The sequence below is a fragment of the Heterocephalus glaber genome, unplaced genomic scaffold (assembly GCF_053883595.1).
Source record: "Heterocephalus glaber isolate CG9 unplaced genomic scaffold, H.glaber_assembly_v1.0 deba00001097, whole genome shotgun sequence".
Taxonomy (NCBI): domain Eukaryota; kingdom Metazoa; phylum Chordata; class Mammalia; order Rodentia; family Bathyergidae; genus Heterocephalus; species Heterocephalus glaber.
Genome location: NW_028258191.1, coordinates 235,964 through 253,643, shown reverse-complemented (window position 1 = coordinate 253,643; position 17,680 = coordinate 235,964). Strand labels below are relative to the sequence as shown.

At 39.8% G+C, this 17,680-nt stretch overlaps 1 protein-coding gene across 39 annotated transcripts in view; it reads left to right on the top strand.

Annotated features, from left to right (window-relative positions):
• Positions 1-17,680, top strand: part of Neb (nebulin) — a 227,134-nt gene that overhangs the window by 170,563 nt on the left and 38,891 nt on the right. For 30 of the 39 annotated variants that reach the window (XM_087209962.1, XM_021248435.2, XM_087209987.1 and 27 more), the window contains 14 exons: positions 118-222; positions 879-983; positions 2,446-2,550; positions 3,853-3,957; positions 6,304-6,408; positions 6,734-6,841; positions 10,028-10,132; positions 11,232-11,336; positions 11,742-11,846; positions 12,513-12,617; positions 12,707-12,817; positions 13,782-13,892; positions 14,123-14,224; positions 14,334-14,438. In XM_087209962.1, the coding sequence (XP_087066088.1) occupies positions 118-222; positions 879-983; positions 2,446-2,550; positions 3,853-3,957; positions 6,304-6,408; positions 6,734-6,841; positions 10,028-10,132; positions 11,232-11,336; positions 11,742-11,846; positions 12,513-12,617; positions 12,707-12,817; positions 13,782-13,892; positions 14,123-14,224; positions 14,334-14,438 (1,482 nt within the window). Of the gene's footprint in view, positions 1-117; positions 223-878; positions 984-2,445; positions 2,551-3,852; positions 3,958-4,575; positions 4,681-6,303; positions 6,409-6,733; positions 6,842-10,027; positions 10,133-11,231; positions 11,337-11,741; positions 11,847-12,512; positions 12,618-12,706; positions 12,818-13,781; positions 13,893-14,122; positions 14,225-14,333; positions 14,439-17,680 lie in introns of all 39 variants that reach the window. The other 9 variants (XM_087209985.1, XM_087209983.1, XM_087209984.1 and 6 more) reach the window with 2 other exon arrangements.

Below are 17,680 nucleotides of genomic sequence, written 5' to 3'. Positions count from 1 at the left end.
GCAATAACTCACCACATTAAAAAGCAATTTCCCTCCTCTAAAACCCCAGAGGAAAGTAGATGTTTTTACATTAACTTTGGTGAGACTTTATGGCTATCTTTATTTTTTTTATCACAGGTGAAATACAAGGAGAAATACATGAGCCAGCTGGGAATCTGGATGTCTATTCCTGATCGCCCAGAACATTTCCACCACCGGGCAGTCACGGATGCAGTCAGTGATGTGAGAGTTCACATCTTCTGTTTTCACATAGAATTTCATATTCTTATATAAATTATGAAACCATCCATAAAACCTGATGAAGCATTTGCTCAGATTCTAGATCTTGTGTATGGATGTTTAAATTGTATAATTCAATTGCTAAATAAGTAAATTTCAATTTGAGAGAAGGAAAAATATGCTCACGTTTATAAACTGAATTTTTCTTCTGAACGTATGATATTACATACGTTCAGAAGAATGTGTATGATTCATGAAGAAATGCAGTACTGTCTATAAAACAAAGAGCCTATTTTTGATCCATTGGAGAGGTAATTTTGTAGAGCTAATAAGACATATAACAGTGCTCATCTAGAGAGAAATTTCACCTCTCTCTGTGAAAATATAGTAGCCAAGCTAATGATACACTCTCTGGAAGAATATGCCTGTTAAATTTGCATTGCTTTAACTAGTAGTAAAAATGAAAGTTTCTACATACTATAAACAATGTACCATAAAATAAGCAGAAATCAGTATTACTGGAAGCATGTTAAATAGTTTTAATACTTCATTATTCCCTATATCTCAGGAATCATGGCTTCTGTTTGTTCCACCTTTATAGATCCTAACCTATAGCTATTTGGAGGTGTTCTTAAAATACTTTGATGATGTTCTTCCAGGTAAAATATAAAGAAGATTTGACCTGGCTTAAAGGCATTGGTTGTTATGCCTATGATACCCCTGATTTCACCCTGGCTGAACAGAACAAGACTCTCTACAGCAAGGTACATCTTCTCAAGAATAGCTACATCTATTCAGCATCTACTTAGCATCTACTTGCACTCACAGAGAGGGTAGCACTGAGGAAAGAGCCCGTCTTTGTTACTTCTCTCATTGTTGAGACAAGACACCTGACACCCAAAAGTTAAAGGAGAAAAGGATTATTTTAGCTCAGTTTGTAGAGGTTTCAGTCCATAGTTGGCTGACTCCAAGACAAGGTGGCATGGCACAGGGGCATCACAGTCCATGGTAACAACAAGCCTCCCTTTCCCTGTTATCCCATCCAGGCTACAAGCCTTTTGGGTTGTACCACCCACCCCATCGTGGGCCTTCCCATTATCCACACCCAGAATTATGCTAAACCAGTCAGTGGACTGAGTTAATTATCACATCCTTAATCCATATTCATACATACTTAATCCTCATTTAATCCTTAATCCTCACCCTATGTCCAGCCACCTCCAAAAAGCCCCACCTATGAGCACATGAGGCTTTGGGAGAACATCTAGATACAAGCCATAACATAGCCTTTCATATTTCCATCCCTACCTTCACTTCTACACCCTATGACTGGAATATATACTGAACTATTCACTGTCTCTAGGAATTTCTTTAGTATTAACCTCATTGACTACAGTTTATTTGAATTTGATTTTGATGGAAAGTCATCTTGGTACAACTGTTCATGGCTATTACAGAATCCCCTCCATATTAATATATCTCTGGGTGATTTACCCCAACAGAGCTGATATCTATGGTAACAAATATAAAGCAGGGTTACTTTAATCCACAAACAATTTACAGCTTGAGAAAAATCAAGTTTTTATGGCCACATTTTCCCATTTGCAAATTAAAGCAGTTGAATTTCCTTCCGCTGAATTCTGAAATAGGAGTCACCAACTGTTTCTGATGAGTGCCAAATACTGGACATTTTAGATTTTTCTGGGTCACATTCATTCTAGTATATATTCTTCTTCTTTTTTTTTTCTTTGCAACCATTTAAAGTTGTAAAAACCATTGTTAACTCATGGGGTCTTTTCAAAATAGATGGCAGCTGGATAGGTCATAATGTACCCCTACTCTATAAGAGTATAACAATCTAATTAATTGTTAGAAAACTATATTTAAATTAATAAACTAAAAACATGAAAATGTTTTTAAAGTAAAATAATAACATATAGAAAGTAAAAAAGAATTTGATTTAGATTTTAGCTCCACATGGAAAACATATTTATTTGATATCCATTCAATGAAAGTTCTCTACAGTGTATTTTTGGGCTCATTTTCAAGACATCTAGCAAGGTCTACCTTTCACTGTTTTGGGAGATGGAGTAGAAGTTTAGTAGATACCTGTACTTGGTAGTAAGTGAATGAATTTCTATGAATAAATTATCAGGTTCATATAAGTAGCATGTCTCGTTCTTAAAATATGACATGCTATTAAGTAATCCTGTTCTTTTTCTCTAGTATAAATATAAAGAGGTATTTGAAAGGACCAAGTCAAATTTCAAGTATGTTGCTGACTGTCCAATCAATAGACATTTCAAGTATGCGACTCAATTGATGAATGAGGTATGTATGAACTAATTTAATTAGCCCTATTCAGTTCCTTTTAGAAGTTTACAGTTATTTGATTAAAAACTAATATATGCCATGTCAGCAAAGGTATCCTCAGTGTTCCTTCAAAGTAGATATTTGGAAAGACTGTATAATGTCACCATTGATAGTGTCTGTCAAAATCATGAATAAGAAGAAGTGAAGACCCAAAAACTCAAGGTTAAGCTAATATCCTTTATGAAGTCACCATATGACAGTGGTTCAAAGAGCTACCCCAAGGGCAGAGTTGTGACTCATGCATTCAAATATGTTGCCGTTGTAACTCCCCATGTGTTAGTGTATAGAAATATCCATCTACACCATGTTTTTCCTTTATATTCTGCCCAGTTTTTCCTGTAACCATCCTTGCAAAAATTTAAGTTAAATTTAATTCAAGATAGCTGAAATAAGCAAGATAAGAATTTACTTATGGTTTCCCAATGTTTGGATGCTTTTATAATTAAAATTATTTTTAACTTCCTATTTTCAGATTCACATGGAATTATATGAATTCAAAAATATTAAAAAATTACTTGCGCAAGCGCAAGGACCTGAGTTCAATCCCCGGTACAAAAAAAAAATTACTAAAAATTTAAAAAATTACTAAAATATATCTAACAGTGAAAATGTACTCAATGATATATGTATTTAAATGTATGACATTTTATTGTTTCTTTCTATTTTATTTTAAAATTTGATTTAGTTCATTTTCAGTAGATTTCCAAGCTGGACACTACAGAAGAAGTGCTGATGGTAGCCTTCTGGGAGGACAGTCTTGATATATTTTGTTTCTGTTTTTCTATTTAAGCAAAGGATTTGCAGGTCTTTTTAAAAATTAAATAATTTAACTAGTGTCCAGATATGTTAAAGACTGTACCAATTTTTCCATGAGTGTTTTAGCATAAGTTATGGCATTTGGATTCTCACATCCTTAGATGGTAAGCCTGTAGTTTATCAGTACTTTATTTTAAATACAATATAAGATGCCATGAAACCTAACATTGCTAATGGCATCACATGAAAAGATAGAAAATGAATAGGCACAAGTTATTCCAGTTTCAGCTTCGTAAATCTGATCTCTCCCAGGCTCCAGCCTTCTCCAAGTGATCTTCCTTCACTAGACTATCTTTGCCTCCTTGATTTTATTGTTCTGTCTGTTTAGGGAACCTGCTCCTAGAAATGACATGATTTTTGGCTCTCAGGAATATTTAACCTGGGACATTTCTGTGTAGTCTTGATTTTGTACTCTTGCTATAATTTGATATGATGTTTGAGCAGAAAAAATACAGAGCTGATTATGAGCAACGGAAAGATAAATACCACCTGGTAGTGGATGAGCCTAGACATCTGCTGGCTAAGACGGCAGGCGACCAGATCAGTCAGGTACTGTGATGGGTCTGGCCAGATGGCCCAGGCAGGACTGTGCTCCGGTTTCTCATGAGGTGTCGTCCCGTCCGCTGCAAGGATGTCATAGGTTCTGCCTATGATATTGGGCTGTACTGTCTCAGAATATCTGTCTAGCCACCCAAAGAGCCCGTGAGCTGTTTGAGTGAGCCGGTCCACACTGTGTCCTCACTTGTGCTGTGGTGAAGATGAAAGCCGGGTCTTCCAGAACTTTATTCTGTAGAACTTGTTTGTAAACAGCAACTACAAATTGCCTTGAGTTTAAAACAAAACTATGGAAGGAAAAAAAATGGAACTTCCTACTATATTTTTCTATTCTGATGATGGCTTCTTCTCTATATAGCAATTTGGGTTGTTACTTAAGCGAGACTAGCTGTATCTTCCCCCATTCACAAGAACTACTGACAGGCAACTGCAAATATTGCAGTCACCGTACCTGGCATTTCATACATTTGGTGTCTTCATCCACATAGCTATGTGAGTACACAAAGTGTGTGTGCCTACATCTCTTCACTCAGAGGTGATTGGGATATAGAGCCGTGTTCCCTTCTGTCTTCATAAGTCTCTTTTGTGCTTCACTGCTCTTTGCATGAACAGAGAAAATATAAATCTATTGCCAAGATGCTTCTGAAACAAGGATGTAATGAAATTCTGCGTCCAGATATGTTGACTGCTCTCTACAATACACACATGTGGAGCCAGGTAATGTCTGATGAGCTGTGAAGAAGGAGGCTTAGACCATAGGTGCATTCCCTTTTATGCTTCCATTGGGCTTCTCTCCCTGCTCCTGCCCACGTGAGATTCACATGGTAAAGGTGGATAAATATCCATTCCTTATTATTGAGCTCTTAGTGTGGCCAAGCATGAGGAGGGGTCAGCTATCATTTTTGTATCTGCTACTTTGGGAGTTCCAAGCAAGATTAGCTGAGACTCTCTCAAACATTACTTCCAAACTGGTATAACACCAATTTATATTTTTCAGTATTTGCCTCAAAGAAATAGATTCCTGCCGGGGATTTAGCTCAGTGGTTCTGACACCTTTCTCAGAAGTGCAAGGTCCCAAGTTCGATCCACAGTACAAAAAAAAAATAAATAAATAAATAAAATAAAATAAAATAAATAGATTCCTTAGCAATTGAGGCTATTTAGCAGATTCAATAGCATTTAAAGGTCTGAATGTTTTCATCTAATTTTCCCATTGTTCAATTACCACTGCAACTGTATCATTTGGGAGAAATAAGGGTCACCCTACAGCTTTTTAAATATTGCACATATTCATGGTGCTTTTGAGGTTGGTATTGAATTGCTAGATTACTTCCAGCCTGTTTTCCCACACGGTGTTAACCATGCCACCGATAAAGCTGATTCCCACAAGGTCAACTGAAGCACATACTATTATATTTCCATCAGTGGCTGGAAAGCAAATAGAGAACAGCAATAAATGGTACTAATTGTTAATTATCAGGCACAATATTAATAAAATGCCATTTTTCCAAACAAGAAAAAGTGGGGGTTTTTTGTTGTGGAGACAGGATCTTGCCTTGTAGTTCAGGCTGGTGTTAACCTCACTACGTAGCCTAGGCTGGCTTTGAACTTGGGGGAATCCTCTTGCCTCAGCCTCCTGAGTGCTGGAATTACAGATGTGCACTACCATACTCCACTCCTGAAAAAGGTTTTAATCAGTCTTTTGTATTAGGAACTTGTTTTACCATTTTGGTTTTCCATCAGACTGATGCAAAAATGAGAGTGAGCTCTTCCATAAACATCCTGTTTGCCTGAACTTTTTCCTAGGCCTTTGTATGATCGTTAAACACTTGTGCATGAAATTTTGTTGTGATGTCTGTATCTGTCCTGCTTCAAACAGCTTATGTGCATGTAAAAATGATGACTTACAAATTACAAAAACAAATGTATTTTTAAATGATCAATACTTCTCAAACTATATATACCATACTTAGGTTTTATTTTGTATCTGTTTTCCATCTTTGATATGGAAAAATATTTTGAGACCACTCATATGTTACAAGTGAAACCGTACTTAACAGAGTACAGAGGATGAGGTTTTAGTCCTGCTGTGAGATTCCCTTACATGTGCCCATGGCTCAATCTCCTAACCTCTCAGGCCTCAGTTTATTTCCATGTGTATAAAATATATTGGAAAATATTATTCTCTGTTCACTCTACTGCACTATTCCTATCAAATACAAGTTTATATCAAACATATCCAGTTAGGATTTAAAGTGAAAGCTACCCTGACACCATCTCCAATTCTGGTGTTTCATTTGATTTCTCAGAGTTAACTCGTTCTTCTCTTCTACAATCTAGATCAAGTACAGAAAAAATTATGAAAAATCAAAAGACAAATTCACTTCTGTTGTGGACACTCCAGAACACCTGCGTACTACAAAAGTCAACAAACAAATCAGTGATGTAAGTACAAGAAACACCGAGTAGATGCTCAGACTTGGGGCATTTGTGAATGTGAAGGGCCATTTGAGATTGTCACATCTGAGAGATAATAGCCATTTAGTGGGAGGGAGGCAAGGGTGATGCATGTCTGCTCTGCACAGAACTCTTCCGACCAAATTGGTAGCCATTCCAGTTGAGAAACACTGAGGTCTTAGCAGAGAGCCTGAAAATATGAATTTATGGAATTCTCTTTTCTTTACGTTCACCTTCTCCAAAAAAGCTTTGCATTTATATTTTTACACTGAAACATGGGAAGTATAACATTGTGCTTTTTAATCTCCTTCAGATACTTTATAAACTGGAATACAACAAGGCCAAACCCAGAGGCTACACCACAATCCATGACACGCCCATGTTGCTGCATGTCCGCAAGGTCAAAGATGAAGTCAGTGATGTAAGTTCTGGAGCGGCCTATCAGTTTCTCTTTTTGTGTCACTATCTAATACAATGTAACAAAGTCTAGCTCAGTTACCTATCCCTGAGTTACAACCACCCAAAAGCCTAGTGGCTTAAAATAACAATCATCTGTTTGGCTTGTGATTCTGCAAGTTGACTGGGCACAGCCAAGTAGTCCTATTGCACATGCTGTTGGCAGACATCTGAGGTTCGGCTGGGCCAGGACATCCAAGATGGCGACTCCGAAACAACCAGCCCCAGTGCACAAAACTGCTTACAAGGTGCCATTAAACTGAAGAAAAAAGCTGAAAGATCTAGTGCTTCACAGAGTGCAATTTATTACTGACAGAAGCATGGTTCTAGGAAGCAACAATACCAAGTGGGTCCCTGCAATCTGGGCCAGAAGGAAGGACACACATATTGGTCAGAATGAAAGGGACTTCACCCAAGCTGGAATGTACCTAATTTCTCTTAAGCTAATATCAAAGTGTCAGGCATATTTGTGGCACCAGGGTCTGATTGTGAAGCTACACGTAGCACTCTAATTGTTTTGTCTATTTATGTACTAGAAACTCTGCAGGAAAAACCGACACAGGGAGGGTTTGGGGACAATCATGGTTATGGCTCAAGATGGCTGCAGTCATATCAAGCTGAATCTATACAGTGGGTCACTCACGTGGCTGGCAGTTGATGAGAGCTGTGGGCTGAAAGCTTGGCTCTTGTATAGATGGAAACCCTTCTGTGTGACCTCACTACATAGCTTGAACATCTCACAGGATAGAGCTGGGTTCCAAGAGGTAGAAAGTAGAGGCTTCCATGTCAGCATAGGGCCGCTGCTAGAATTGGTATAGCATTATTTTTTCCAACTTTTATGCACTCAGATTCAAGAAGTATATTACCTTTTTGTCACTATAACAAATACTGAGATCGGTTAACTTATGTAAAGAAAATGTCTGTTTTGGTTCAGAGTTTCAGAGGTTTTAGTCCATGGGCAGTTGGGGTCCTGTTGCATTGGTCTTGTGGTGACGTATCACACCATAGTTAAACACATGATGGAACAAAACTGCTCACCTTGTGGCCAGAACACAAAAGAGAGGAGGAGGAAGGGGCTGGGATCCCATCATCCTCTTCAAGGTCCCACCCCTAGTGACTGAAAGACCGCTCACTAGACCCCACCTCTTAAAGGTCCCCCACTTCCCAATAGCACTGTGGCCTGGGGACCAAGCCTTTTACACCTGTGCTCTGGGGAACATACCAGCTCTGAATTATGCAAGAAGTAAAGTGACCCACATCTCCTCTGGATGAATAGATAACAAAGTGACAATGCAGAGCAGTATGAGGGGTGGGAGAGAATGTTAGCCCATTCAACAAAATGAAGTGTACCATAGATGCTATTAATAATCTGTAGGAAATCAGCTGGAGATTTAGCACAGTGGCACTGTGCCAGCCTCACAAACACAAGGTCCTGAGTTTGATCCCTAGTACCAGAAAAAAAAAAGTCTATAAGATTTATTACAAGAGACAAACTAGCTGTTGTATTCTAATACTCTGGATTTGAGGAAAAATTGTACTCATAAATTTTCAGATATTTGGCTTGGTTCTGTGGTTGAAAACTATCATCCTTTTGGTTGATTAAAAAAATATCAGTGATGGAGCTGGGGATTTAGCTCAGTGGTTTTGCTGCCTGCTGCCCAAGCGCAAGGACCCGAGTTCAATCCCCGGTACCAAAAAAAAAAAAAATCAGTGTTTCAAAGAACTCCATGGTGACATGACCTTTTGGGCACCAGGAAGAATATCAAAGGCAACTGCGGAATAGCTCATTCCTACCCCAGAGCCTTGGCTACAGCTGGTGCTCAGAGAGAGTCTTTCATAGATGAATAAAGAAATGTGTGTTGGCCTGGAGTCATCTGAAAAACAAACCAACACATTCAGTGCACTTACATATATATATATACATACATACATACATAAAGCATCTCAGGAATATGAAATATGTTAAAATAAATTTTGGTGCTATAAACAAGAATATCAAATGTTATAAGCATCTATCACATAGGTCCCTTATGTGGAACAGTCCATTTTCTAACACTGCAGAGAAAAGCATTTCTGCATCCATTTCCCCAAGCTTTTGTAAAAATAGCTAGGTGTGCTGATTAAAAAAATATGAATTTCCAGGTCTTTCCTCTTAAGATATTGATGAATAATCTAGGCCTATGGTGAAGTCCAGAAAATTAGATTCTTATGATCAATTTAGTACACCCTACTTTGGCCCCCTTAGAACAGTTTCTTTTAGTTTTAATCACATTAAAACCTAGCATCCTGGCCGAGGATTTAGCTCAGTGGCACGGTGCCTGCCTCACAAGCACAGGGTCCTGAGTTCGATCCCCAGTACCGGAAAAAACAAAACAAAACAACAACATCACAATAAAAATCTAACATCCTTACCCCCAAATTAATGAAAAAACCCAAACTGGAAGTCAGCACCATAAAATTTAAGAGAAATAAAAGTGGAGTAATCTAGAAAGTCCTGGGAAGATGGGGCAACTTCCTTCCCTGGGCCCTTCCCTCCCATCTAACCTCCAAACCCTAAACCTGCTATACACCATGCTAGCACTAGCAGTGGTGAGGAACATACCCATCCATTCATTCATCTAGTATTAGTTTCTGTGTGCAGACACCAGGAATGTGATGATGAATGAGACAAACCCTTTGCTCTGAAAGAGTTCTGTGTAAGAGACTAAGCAGATGAACAATTACTGTGTGACATGTTAGTACCAAGAAATGTGACAGCAGAGAAGAATATGACTCAAATTTCATCCTGATGAGCTGGCAGCTTATGGCTTCTCTTGTGAAAGCAGTTTTCAAAATGTTCTGGACTCCGGGCTTTCTGACTTGGAAAAGGGAAAGCATGCATGGATAGCTGTTCAGTTGGTTCTTTCACATGAGCTTGTGGAGGTAAAATCCTGCAGCAACACTGGTGACCACATTCAAAGTGCCCTAGGAGCTGGTGTTCAGGTCGGAGACAGGAAAGTGCATCCTGCATAGATTCTTCACTGCAGAATTTACAAAAATATCCTATTATAGGGAGCATTGTGTAGTAAAGTCAGTTTTAATTTCTTAGTTTTTAAAATGCTCAGTAGGCTGCTACAGAAAATTATCATTGTCATTCTGTTTCCTCCCACAGCTGAAATATAAAGAAGTTTACCAAAGAAATAAATCTAACTGCACCATTAAACCAGATGCTGTTCATATCAAAGCAGCCAAGGATGCCTACAAAGTTAACACCAATGTAAGTTCTAGGAGTTTCTCTGCACTCTTAAGGCTCCCACCTGTTAATGTCAAAATGGCAGTTAAATTCCAACATAAGTTTTGGAGGAGTTGTCTGAACCCTAACAAAGCCTGATGGGGCTTTGTCAGCTTCTGCAGGACGTGTGGCCTCTTTTCAAATTTGTTCAGGTGGTTGAGCTCTAGTGCATCCAGATCAGGAGTTAGGCCCAGGAGCCGAAAACAAAATGATGCCTTTGGTCCCCACAAAGGTGATGCTGAGTAGCAAGGGTGGCCTCACCTCGTGCCATGGGTATGACACCCAGCTGGCCTTTGTAGTGGGTGGCTGTGAAGTAGGGCCTCTAATTCTAAAGGCTGCACTTTAGAAAGTGCCTCAGCATCTCATTCTCCTCCCCGGGCTTCCTTCCTGGCTCAAACTCTAGAGTCTGCTTCCTTCTTCTGAAGCAGAAAATTTCTGAGCCATCTGGTCTCCTCAGGGGTTGGCCTGGACCTTCCCCCTGCTCAGCTACTCCCTGGACTGACTGCTCTCTCAGCTCTCTTTGGGTGGAGCATCTTAAAGCCTCTACCACAGAAACAATGCCATCATTTAGATAGCACTGACTTTTTAAAAATATAAATGAGGGGCCAGGGATTTAGCTCAGTGGTTTCACCACCTGCCTCACAAGCACAAGGTCCCAAGTTTGATCCCCAGTACCTAAATAAATAAATAAATGGTTAGCGTAATGAAACCATTACAATGCAACTAATGCTTATGCTTTCCAGAGAGAAAACATTTATTATGGCCAGCAAACCAAGGCACCTGGAAGAGTTGGCAGATAGCTTGCAGATGTCCTGAGAGTGGGCTGATGGATAGGTAGAGGTGGAGGTGTGGGAGAAAACAGGTGCAGCAAAACGTACAATATGGAATGAAGGTGGTGGTTGCGTGGGTATTCTCTGTCATTGGATGACCTCAGAGTGGCCAATTTTCTGCATAAATTGTACAGATTTTAATTAGGGATTTCATATCAAAAGCTATAATGTGTGGTGTATTAAAAATCCAAGTCCCTCTGTGCCTAGTGTGTTTATGAATTCTTCCTGATTGATTCCTATCATGTTAAAAACAGCTGGACTACAAGAAACAATATGAAGCCAACAAAGCCTACTGGAAGTGGACCCCTGACCGACCAGACTTTATGCAGGCTGCCAAGGCGTCCCTGCAGCAAAGTGATGTAAGATAGATAGACATAGCGGTTATTCATAATACTGCTGTGGGTGTTAACCCTAATTTGGGATCCAATAGGAAGAGGAGGGTTGAGGGGAGCGAAAGGCACGCTCAATGATGCAAACCTGGCCACTGAGCCCATTTTCCTACTGCTGTACCCAGACACTGAGGGCTCAGTCCTGACTGGGACTGGGGAGACCCTGGGGGAAGGCTGGAATGGCAAAACTTGGTCTTGGTTCCCAGGATGGAAAAAAAAGAGCTCAGCATGCTGTGAGTGGCCAGGAAGCTGTCCTTCATTCAGGGAACGTGGCCTTATCATCCCCTTAAGAGGACTCTCTTTGAGTTTGCTCAAATGCCCAGCTTCCTCTTGTGCTTGTGAACCATTCTTCCTCCGCTTTTTCTTCCATCACAGTTTGAATACAAGTTGGACCGAGAGTTCCTCAAGGGCTGCAAGCTTTCTGTCACTGATGACAAAGACATGGTGCTGGCCCTCAGGAATTCCTTAATAGAAAGTGATGTAAGTATCCAGTCTCTTCCACTGTACCTAACTTCCTCAGGCACCTCCTCTGTGGCACAGTCCCCAGGGCCACCCAGGAAAGGACAGAGAAGGGCAGGTCTGTAGGAGTTCAGGTGTGGTCCTGAAACATAGCTGTGCCCTGATGGACACCAGTGATGTGACTGAGCCAGGCAGCAGCTGTGCCGAGGCTGAGAAACCCAGGTTACAGCTTTCCGTCTACTCTGTATCACCTGGCATTTCGAACAGCACAAACTAGGAACTGGAAGGCCTGGCTGCATTCTGTATGAGAACATAATCATTTCTCTTCTGTGGCATCATATTCTTCCTATACTGTAGTTTTCTCATCTGTAAAGAAATAATGCCTCCCAGGGCTGACAGGAAGGCCAACTGACGTATTTGAACATGTTTTGAATTAATATCTATCTATATGGCGATCCGTCATGTGATACATTTTGATTGTTACTACAACTTCAACTTGCAAGTAATAAGGAAAAACTTCTTTCAGGTATTTCTCAGGATTTCCAAGCATCAGAATCTTTAAATGAATTTTGTGATCTTAGTTTGTCAATAATGCTATTCTGCTGGCTATACTCTAGTGATTTGGGGGCTTAATAAAAACGTGCAGGAACCCTACAGGAGCTAAAGAAATGCTCCCTTTCTCCCCAGCTGAAATACAAGGAGAAACATGTCAAGGAAAGAGGAACCTGCCGTGCTGTGCCTGACACTCCTCAGATCCTCCTGGCAAAGACTGTCAGCAATCTGGTGTCTGAGGTAACCCTCCTGTAACCCATATGCTCTGCTCCTGTCTTGGACTCAGCCCCAGGCAGATGCTTTAATAATCTTCCTGTGGATTCCCTCAGAACAAGTACAAGCGCCATGTCAAGAAGCACCTGGCCCAGGGCTCATACACAACACTGCCAGAGACCCCGGATACTGTTCACGTGAAGAAAGTTACCAAGCACGTCAGTGATGTAAGTGACCAGCCATGGGATTCTTGCAGCAGCAACAGCACTTTCCCTTAGTGACTGCCTTTTTGCTTACAGATGCTTTTCTTTACATAGCTTCACTCTTACCATCAGTATTTACATGGGAACCCTAAACTCTAATTTAAAAAGATTCTGTGTGTATTGGCTTTCTAGTTAGGGTAATTATGACAGATGAGGACATATCTAAAAATATAAGCTGTCATTAATAATGCTAATAATGCAGATTAAGGGTATCCTCTCCTGCTGTTAAAATTGTTGCTATACAATTTTATTTTTAAATTTTTCATTCTTTTAGTATGTATTTGTAGTACATAATGTTTACACTGCTTGTGTGGAGTTGGTACACATGCATAACATGCCACGATTCTTTTTCATCCCTTTTCCCTCCCTTCCCTCTCCTTTCCATCTCTTGATCCCCTTCCCCTTTAAGAAAGATCTGCCTCCACACCTAGTATCTTTTATTTTGCTCTTCATCTATACTTTGGGCTTCTCATATAAGAGAAACCATGCTATAGTTAAGCTTGTGTGTTTGATTTATTTCACTTACCATTATGATTTCAGGGAACAGCAACACAATTTTAGACAGATAAAGTCACCTTTTTGTGCTTCAGTAATCTTTTCCCACTCCCTTAATAGTATTGTAGTAATCCTAGTATTATATTTTATGTATTTATATGAGTTCATATATTCTTAAAAGGTAGAAATGGTGAATAAAAGAGTTTAGTTTGCTTGTATTCAGTTCTCCAAAGATTGCTGGATAGTTGGGGCATTGTGCTTCAGGACAGAACCAACAAGGAAGAATTGGAATGTGGGCCAGAGAGCTCAGCAGCAAAGTGAGGCCAAGTGGGAGAGCCATGGGTTTTCCTGGAGGCCTGCTCAGAGTTCTTCAAATAAATCACTTTTCCTCCCAGCTTCCTCTTGTCTCATAAGTAATTCTGACTCTCTTTAGACAAATTACAAAAAGAAATTTGTCAAGGAGAAAGGAAAGTCCAACTACTCCATCATGCAGGAGCCTCCAGAGGTGAAACATGCCATGGAAGTGGCCAAGAAGCAGAGTGACGTACGTTTCCCCTCATAACATCCCTGAGCCCACTTGTAGCGCATTCCAAACAGGCACATGCTCCTGTTCCAAAGTGTGCTCACCCTCAATTCTATGATCTGGTAGTTTAAAAAATATGGCGGTGGTGGTGGGGATTTGTTTCATTTTGAGTAAAAAGGTTGTTTGTGCTTAATGACTTTTGGAAAGACAGCATATCTCAAGTGAGTAAACATTTTCTTCCCCACATAAAGGTTGCTTACAAAAAAGATGCCAAAGAGAATCTACATTATACCACAGTGGCTGATCGGCCAGACATCAAGAAGGCCACGCAGGCAGCCAAACAGGCCAGTGAGGTAAGGGTTATAGTTAAAATGTCTCCAGTCCCCAGTGGTCTCTGCCACCAATAGTAGAAGGTGCTTATTACCAAGAATCCATTGCCCGTTTTGGTTTTCTTTGATCCAGGTGGAGTACAGAGCCAAGCACCGCAAGGAAGCTAGCCATGGTTTAAGCATGCTTAGTCGACCAGACATTGAGATGGCCAAGAAGGCAGCCAAGTTGAGCAGCCAGGTAATGCAGCTGGGCAAGTGGCAACTCTAGTGTGAAAAGATTTTGAAAACCTTATGAAAAAAGGAATTCCCAGAATGAAAGTGGATTATTAACAACCAAAGAGATATTATTGGTCTTTAATCGGAGTACAAAGCTTTGAAAAGTGCTGAGCACTTACTTTGTCTTTCTTCCCTCTAACCATTCTAGGCCTTTCTTATTCTCTACTTTGCCATTTATGCGTATGCATCTGAGTGTCTGTGTGCTTAACTATCATCATGTGACAAAGGGGACCTTACTCTAGAAAGTAAAATTTACATCTCCAGGGTCTGATTCATACTTGAGTCACTACAGGAGACCTGTTAACATGCAAAGGTCATGCAATTCTAACTTCTCAAATGCAACCAGATGATATAATTTTTTTTCTTTTTTGTGGGTGGGTAGATATGATAGTGCTGAGTGACCCAGGGCTTTGTGGGTGCTAGGGCCTTTGTGGGTGCTCTACCACTGAACTACACCCCCACCCCTTTTTAGTTTACTTTGAGACATGGTCTCACTATGTTGCCCATACTGACCTCAAACTTGCAAACCTCTTGCCTCAGCCTCTTGAGTAGCTAGGGTTACAGGCATGCAGCACTATGCCTGGCCAGAACCTGTATTCTTTCATGCAACATTCATGTATTGAATGCCTAGACTAGCAACTGAGGATGAGCAAATGTCTTCAGACTACATGTTTCTGGATAAATAATTACAATCTGGTGTGATGAGTGTTTGACCAAGAGTGCTCAGAGAATGTTTCCTTCTAGCAGATTTCATACTATCAAGGAGAAGATGGACATAGAAATGTGTTGTCCAAAGCTGATTGTCACATTGCCTAAGTTGCTTCTTTCAATCAATTATCTACAACGTTCTTAAGTTATGACAGGTTTTCAGACTTTACTGAGAGATCCCTACCACCAAATCTTGCAGACAGCAAATTTTGGTCCCATAGGACTTGAGCTCAAGAATATCATATTTCTCCTCCAATTTAGAAATCTTCCCTTCATCTTCTTCATTATCCATTCTCTTCAAGTATTTAAATAATAGGTTTGGAATACATACTTTTAGTTGTTGTATGTACTGACTTGCAGCAATATCAGACATGAGATCTCAATCTCGAGGAAGATACTGTATAAAGTATTAATGTCAAGTGATAAAGCAAGCTGGAATTATGAAAAAAAAAAGGTTCAGGTGATTGGTGACAAGCAAGTATAATTTGTTTTACAGTTTTTGTATTTAAAATTTCTATGCAGTATTTTTATTGTAAGTTAATAGAATCATATAACCATTTGAGACCAAGAAACAAAATCACTAACAGAAAACATTCTCTTAGAGTAAAATCTCTAAGAGAATGAAATGTTCCAAGAACTTATTTAAAATTTTTTTAGAAATTTTTTAATTACCAAAGTCATACTTTATCAAGTTAAAAACAAAAAAAATGATTTTGATGTTGAAATTTTGAAAACGTCACTGATTTTAAAAATCAAGAGGTTCATACTTCTAATCCCAAGTGAATTCTATGTTATGAAGAATGGAACCCAAAAAGATCCTTTTATGAGTTCATCTTCCTGTGAAAGGCTTGCCTCAGGTTTGACAGCTTAATAGTGTGGCCTCTGGCCCAAGGGGACCTCAACTATATGTGGGCTCTCCCCATTCTGATTTTGCCGTCTTGCTACATACTCTAGGCAAAATACTTCACACATCAAAGGAGAGGGCAAGGGCAAGGCACCACATCTTATGACACCCCTGTGGTGAGGCATCTTACGAAAAGTAATGTACTCATCAGTGATGTAAGACTGACACCAGCAAGCCCATACCTGTCTTTCTCTTTCTCACATCTACTTTCTTGCCTTTGATTGACAAAGTTGCACTTCTTTTCTATGGATTTTGTATTGGAATGTGTAGAATGCTGTGGAAATTTGTAGAAGGATAAATTTTTGTACACACACCCCTCTTTGCTGCATGAAATTTTCCTTCAGGTATGTACTTGGAATAAGAAGATAGATGAAATGTGGAAAGCTAGACTGTGTACTTTAGGCTGCTGACACTTGATCAAATTAAATGATGAAATGAAAACAAACAGAATCCATACAAATCATCTCCAACCATACAGAGAAAACGTTTGTTTCTTCTAAAGTTATTTACCATCTTTGGTATTTCAAACATTTAAGACTGTTAGTTGATATAGTCTCTTGGTTTAGACATACTATGAATCAACAGAAAAAAACCCACATTGTTTTGACCCAGCTTTTATGCTCTTTATTTTACAGTCTTCATACCAAGAACTGACACTTAATCTTTATAAGTACCAATATATAATTCTATTCTCCAAAAAAAAAATCTGAGCAATTAAATGCTAGACTGTTTCCAAAAGCTTTGGAAAAATATTGAATTCATAAACACTTCCCTACAATATATCCATAATAGGCCCAATATCTGAGCCTGATAGGATGACAGAATTTTGATCTTGCCCTTGCTGGTACATGGCATTGCAGTTACTTCACAGGCTTCTATGGTTTACAAGGAAAAGAAGGCTTTGGACCCACTCCATAATGCCACGTGTATACAGTGTTACCACCCTTACCACTTGATCCAACACCATTCTACGGCTTCCTGAAGTCCTGGACCCTTCAAGATAGAATAGTTCTTAAAGAGACCCAGCCCAGAAGGAAGGCCCCAAGTGCCGACTCAGACTTCTGTTAGCAGTGGTGTGCAGCTGCCTTTGCATGATGGCCTTCTTGTGGAGACATGAACTTTCTTCAAAGCTGGAAATTTAACTTGAAATTAAAGAAACTAAAGTGAAACCAGTGGAATTGCTGCTCCTCAGAATAAATATACCCTCACAAAGGAGTTAGTTTCCATGAAGATAGAAAGAGGATTTTCAGCAGACTTAGAACCAGATCTCACTCACACGCGAAGTCGGCCTCTGGCTTCTTTTCTCCCCGTACCTAACTGCGCATTTGGGCTACTTTCTCATTGGTGCTGCCTACTTTAAGGGAACATCCCATTTTCTGGGTTTCTGTATCCCTAAGGAGAAGTTGTCTTTTGGTCCAGATGCCAGCTCCCCACTTCTAACTCTCCTCCTCCCGCTCTCCATTTCTTTATCTTGAGAGCAAATGTCTTCCAAGGAAGAACTGTTGTAACATTGTTTTCATTTTGTCTTCCAGCAACTCAGCCTTTCTGTGTCTTAGTGTGCTGCCTTCCCCTGCACCATACTGTGTGCTTGT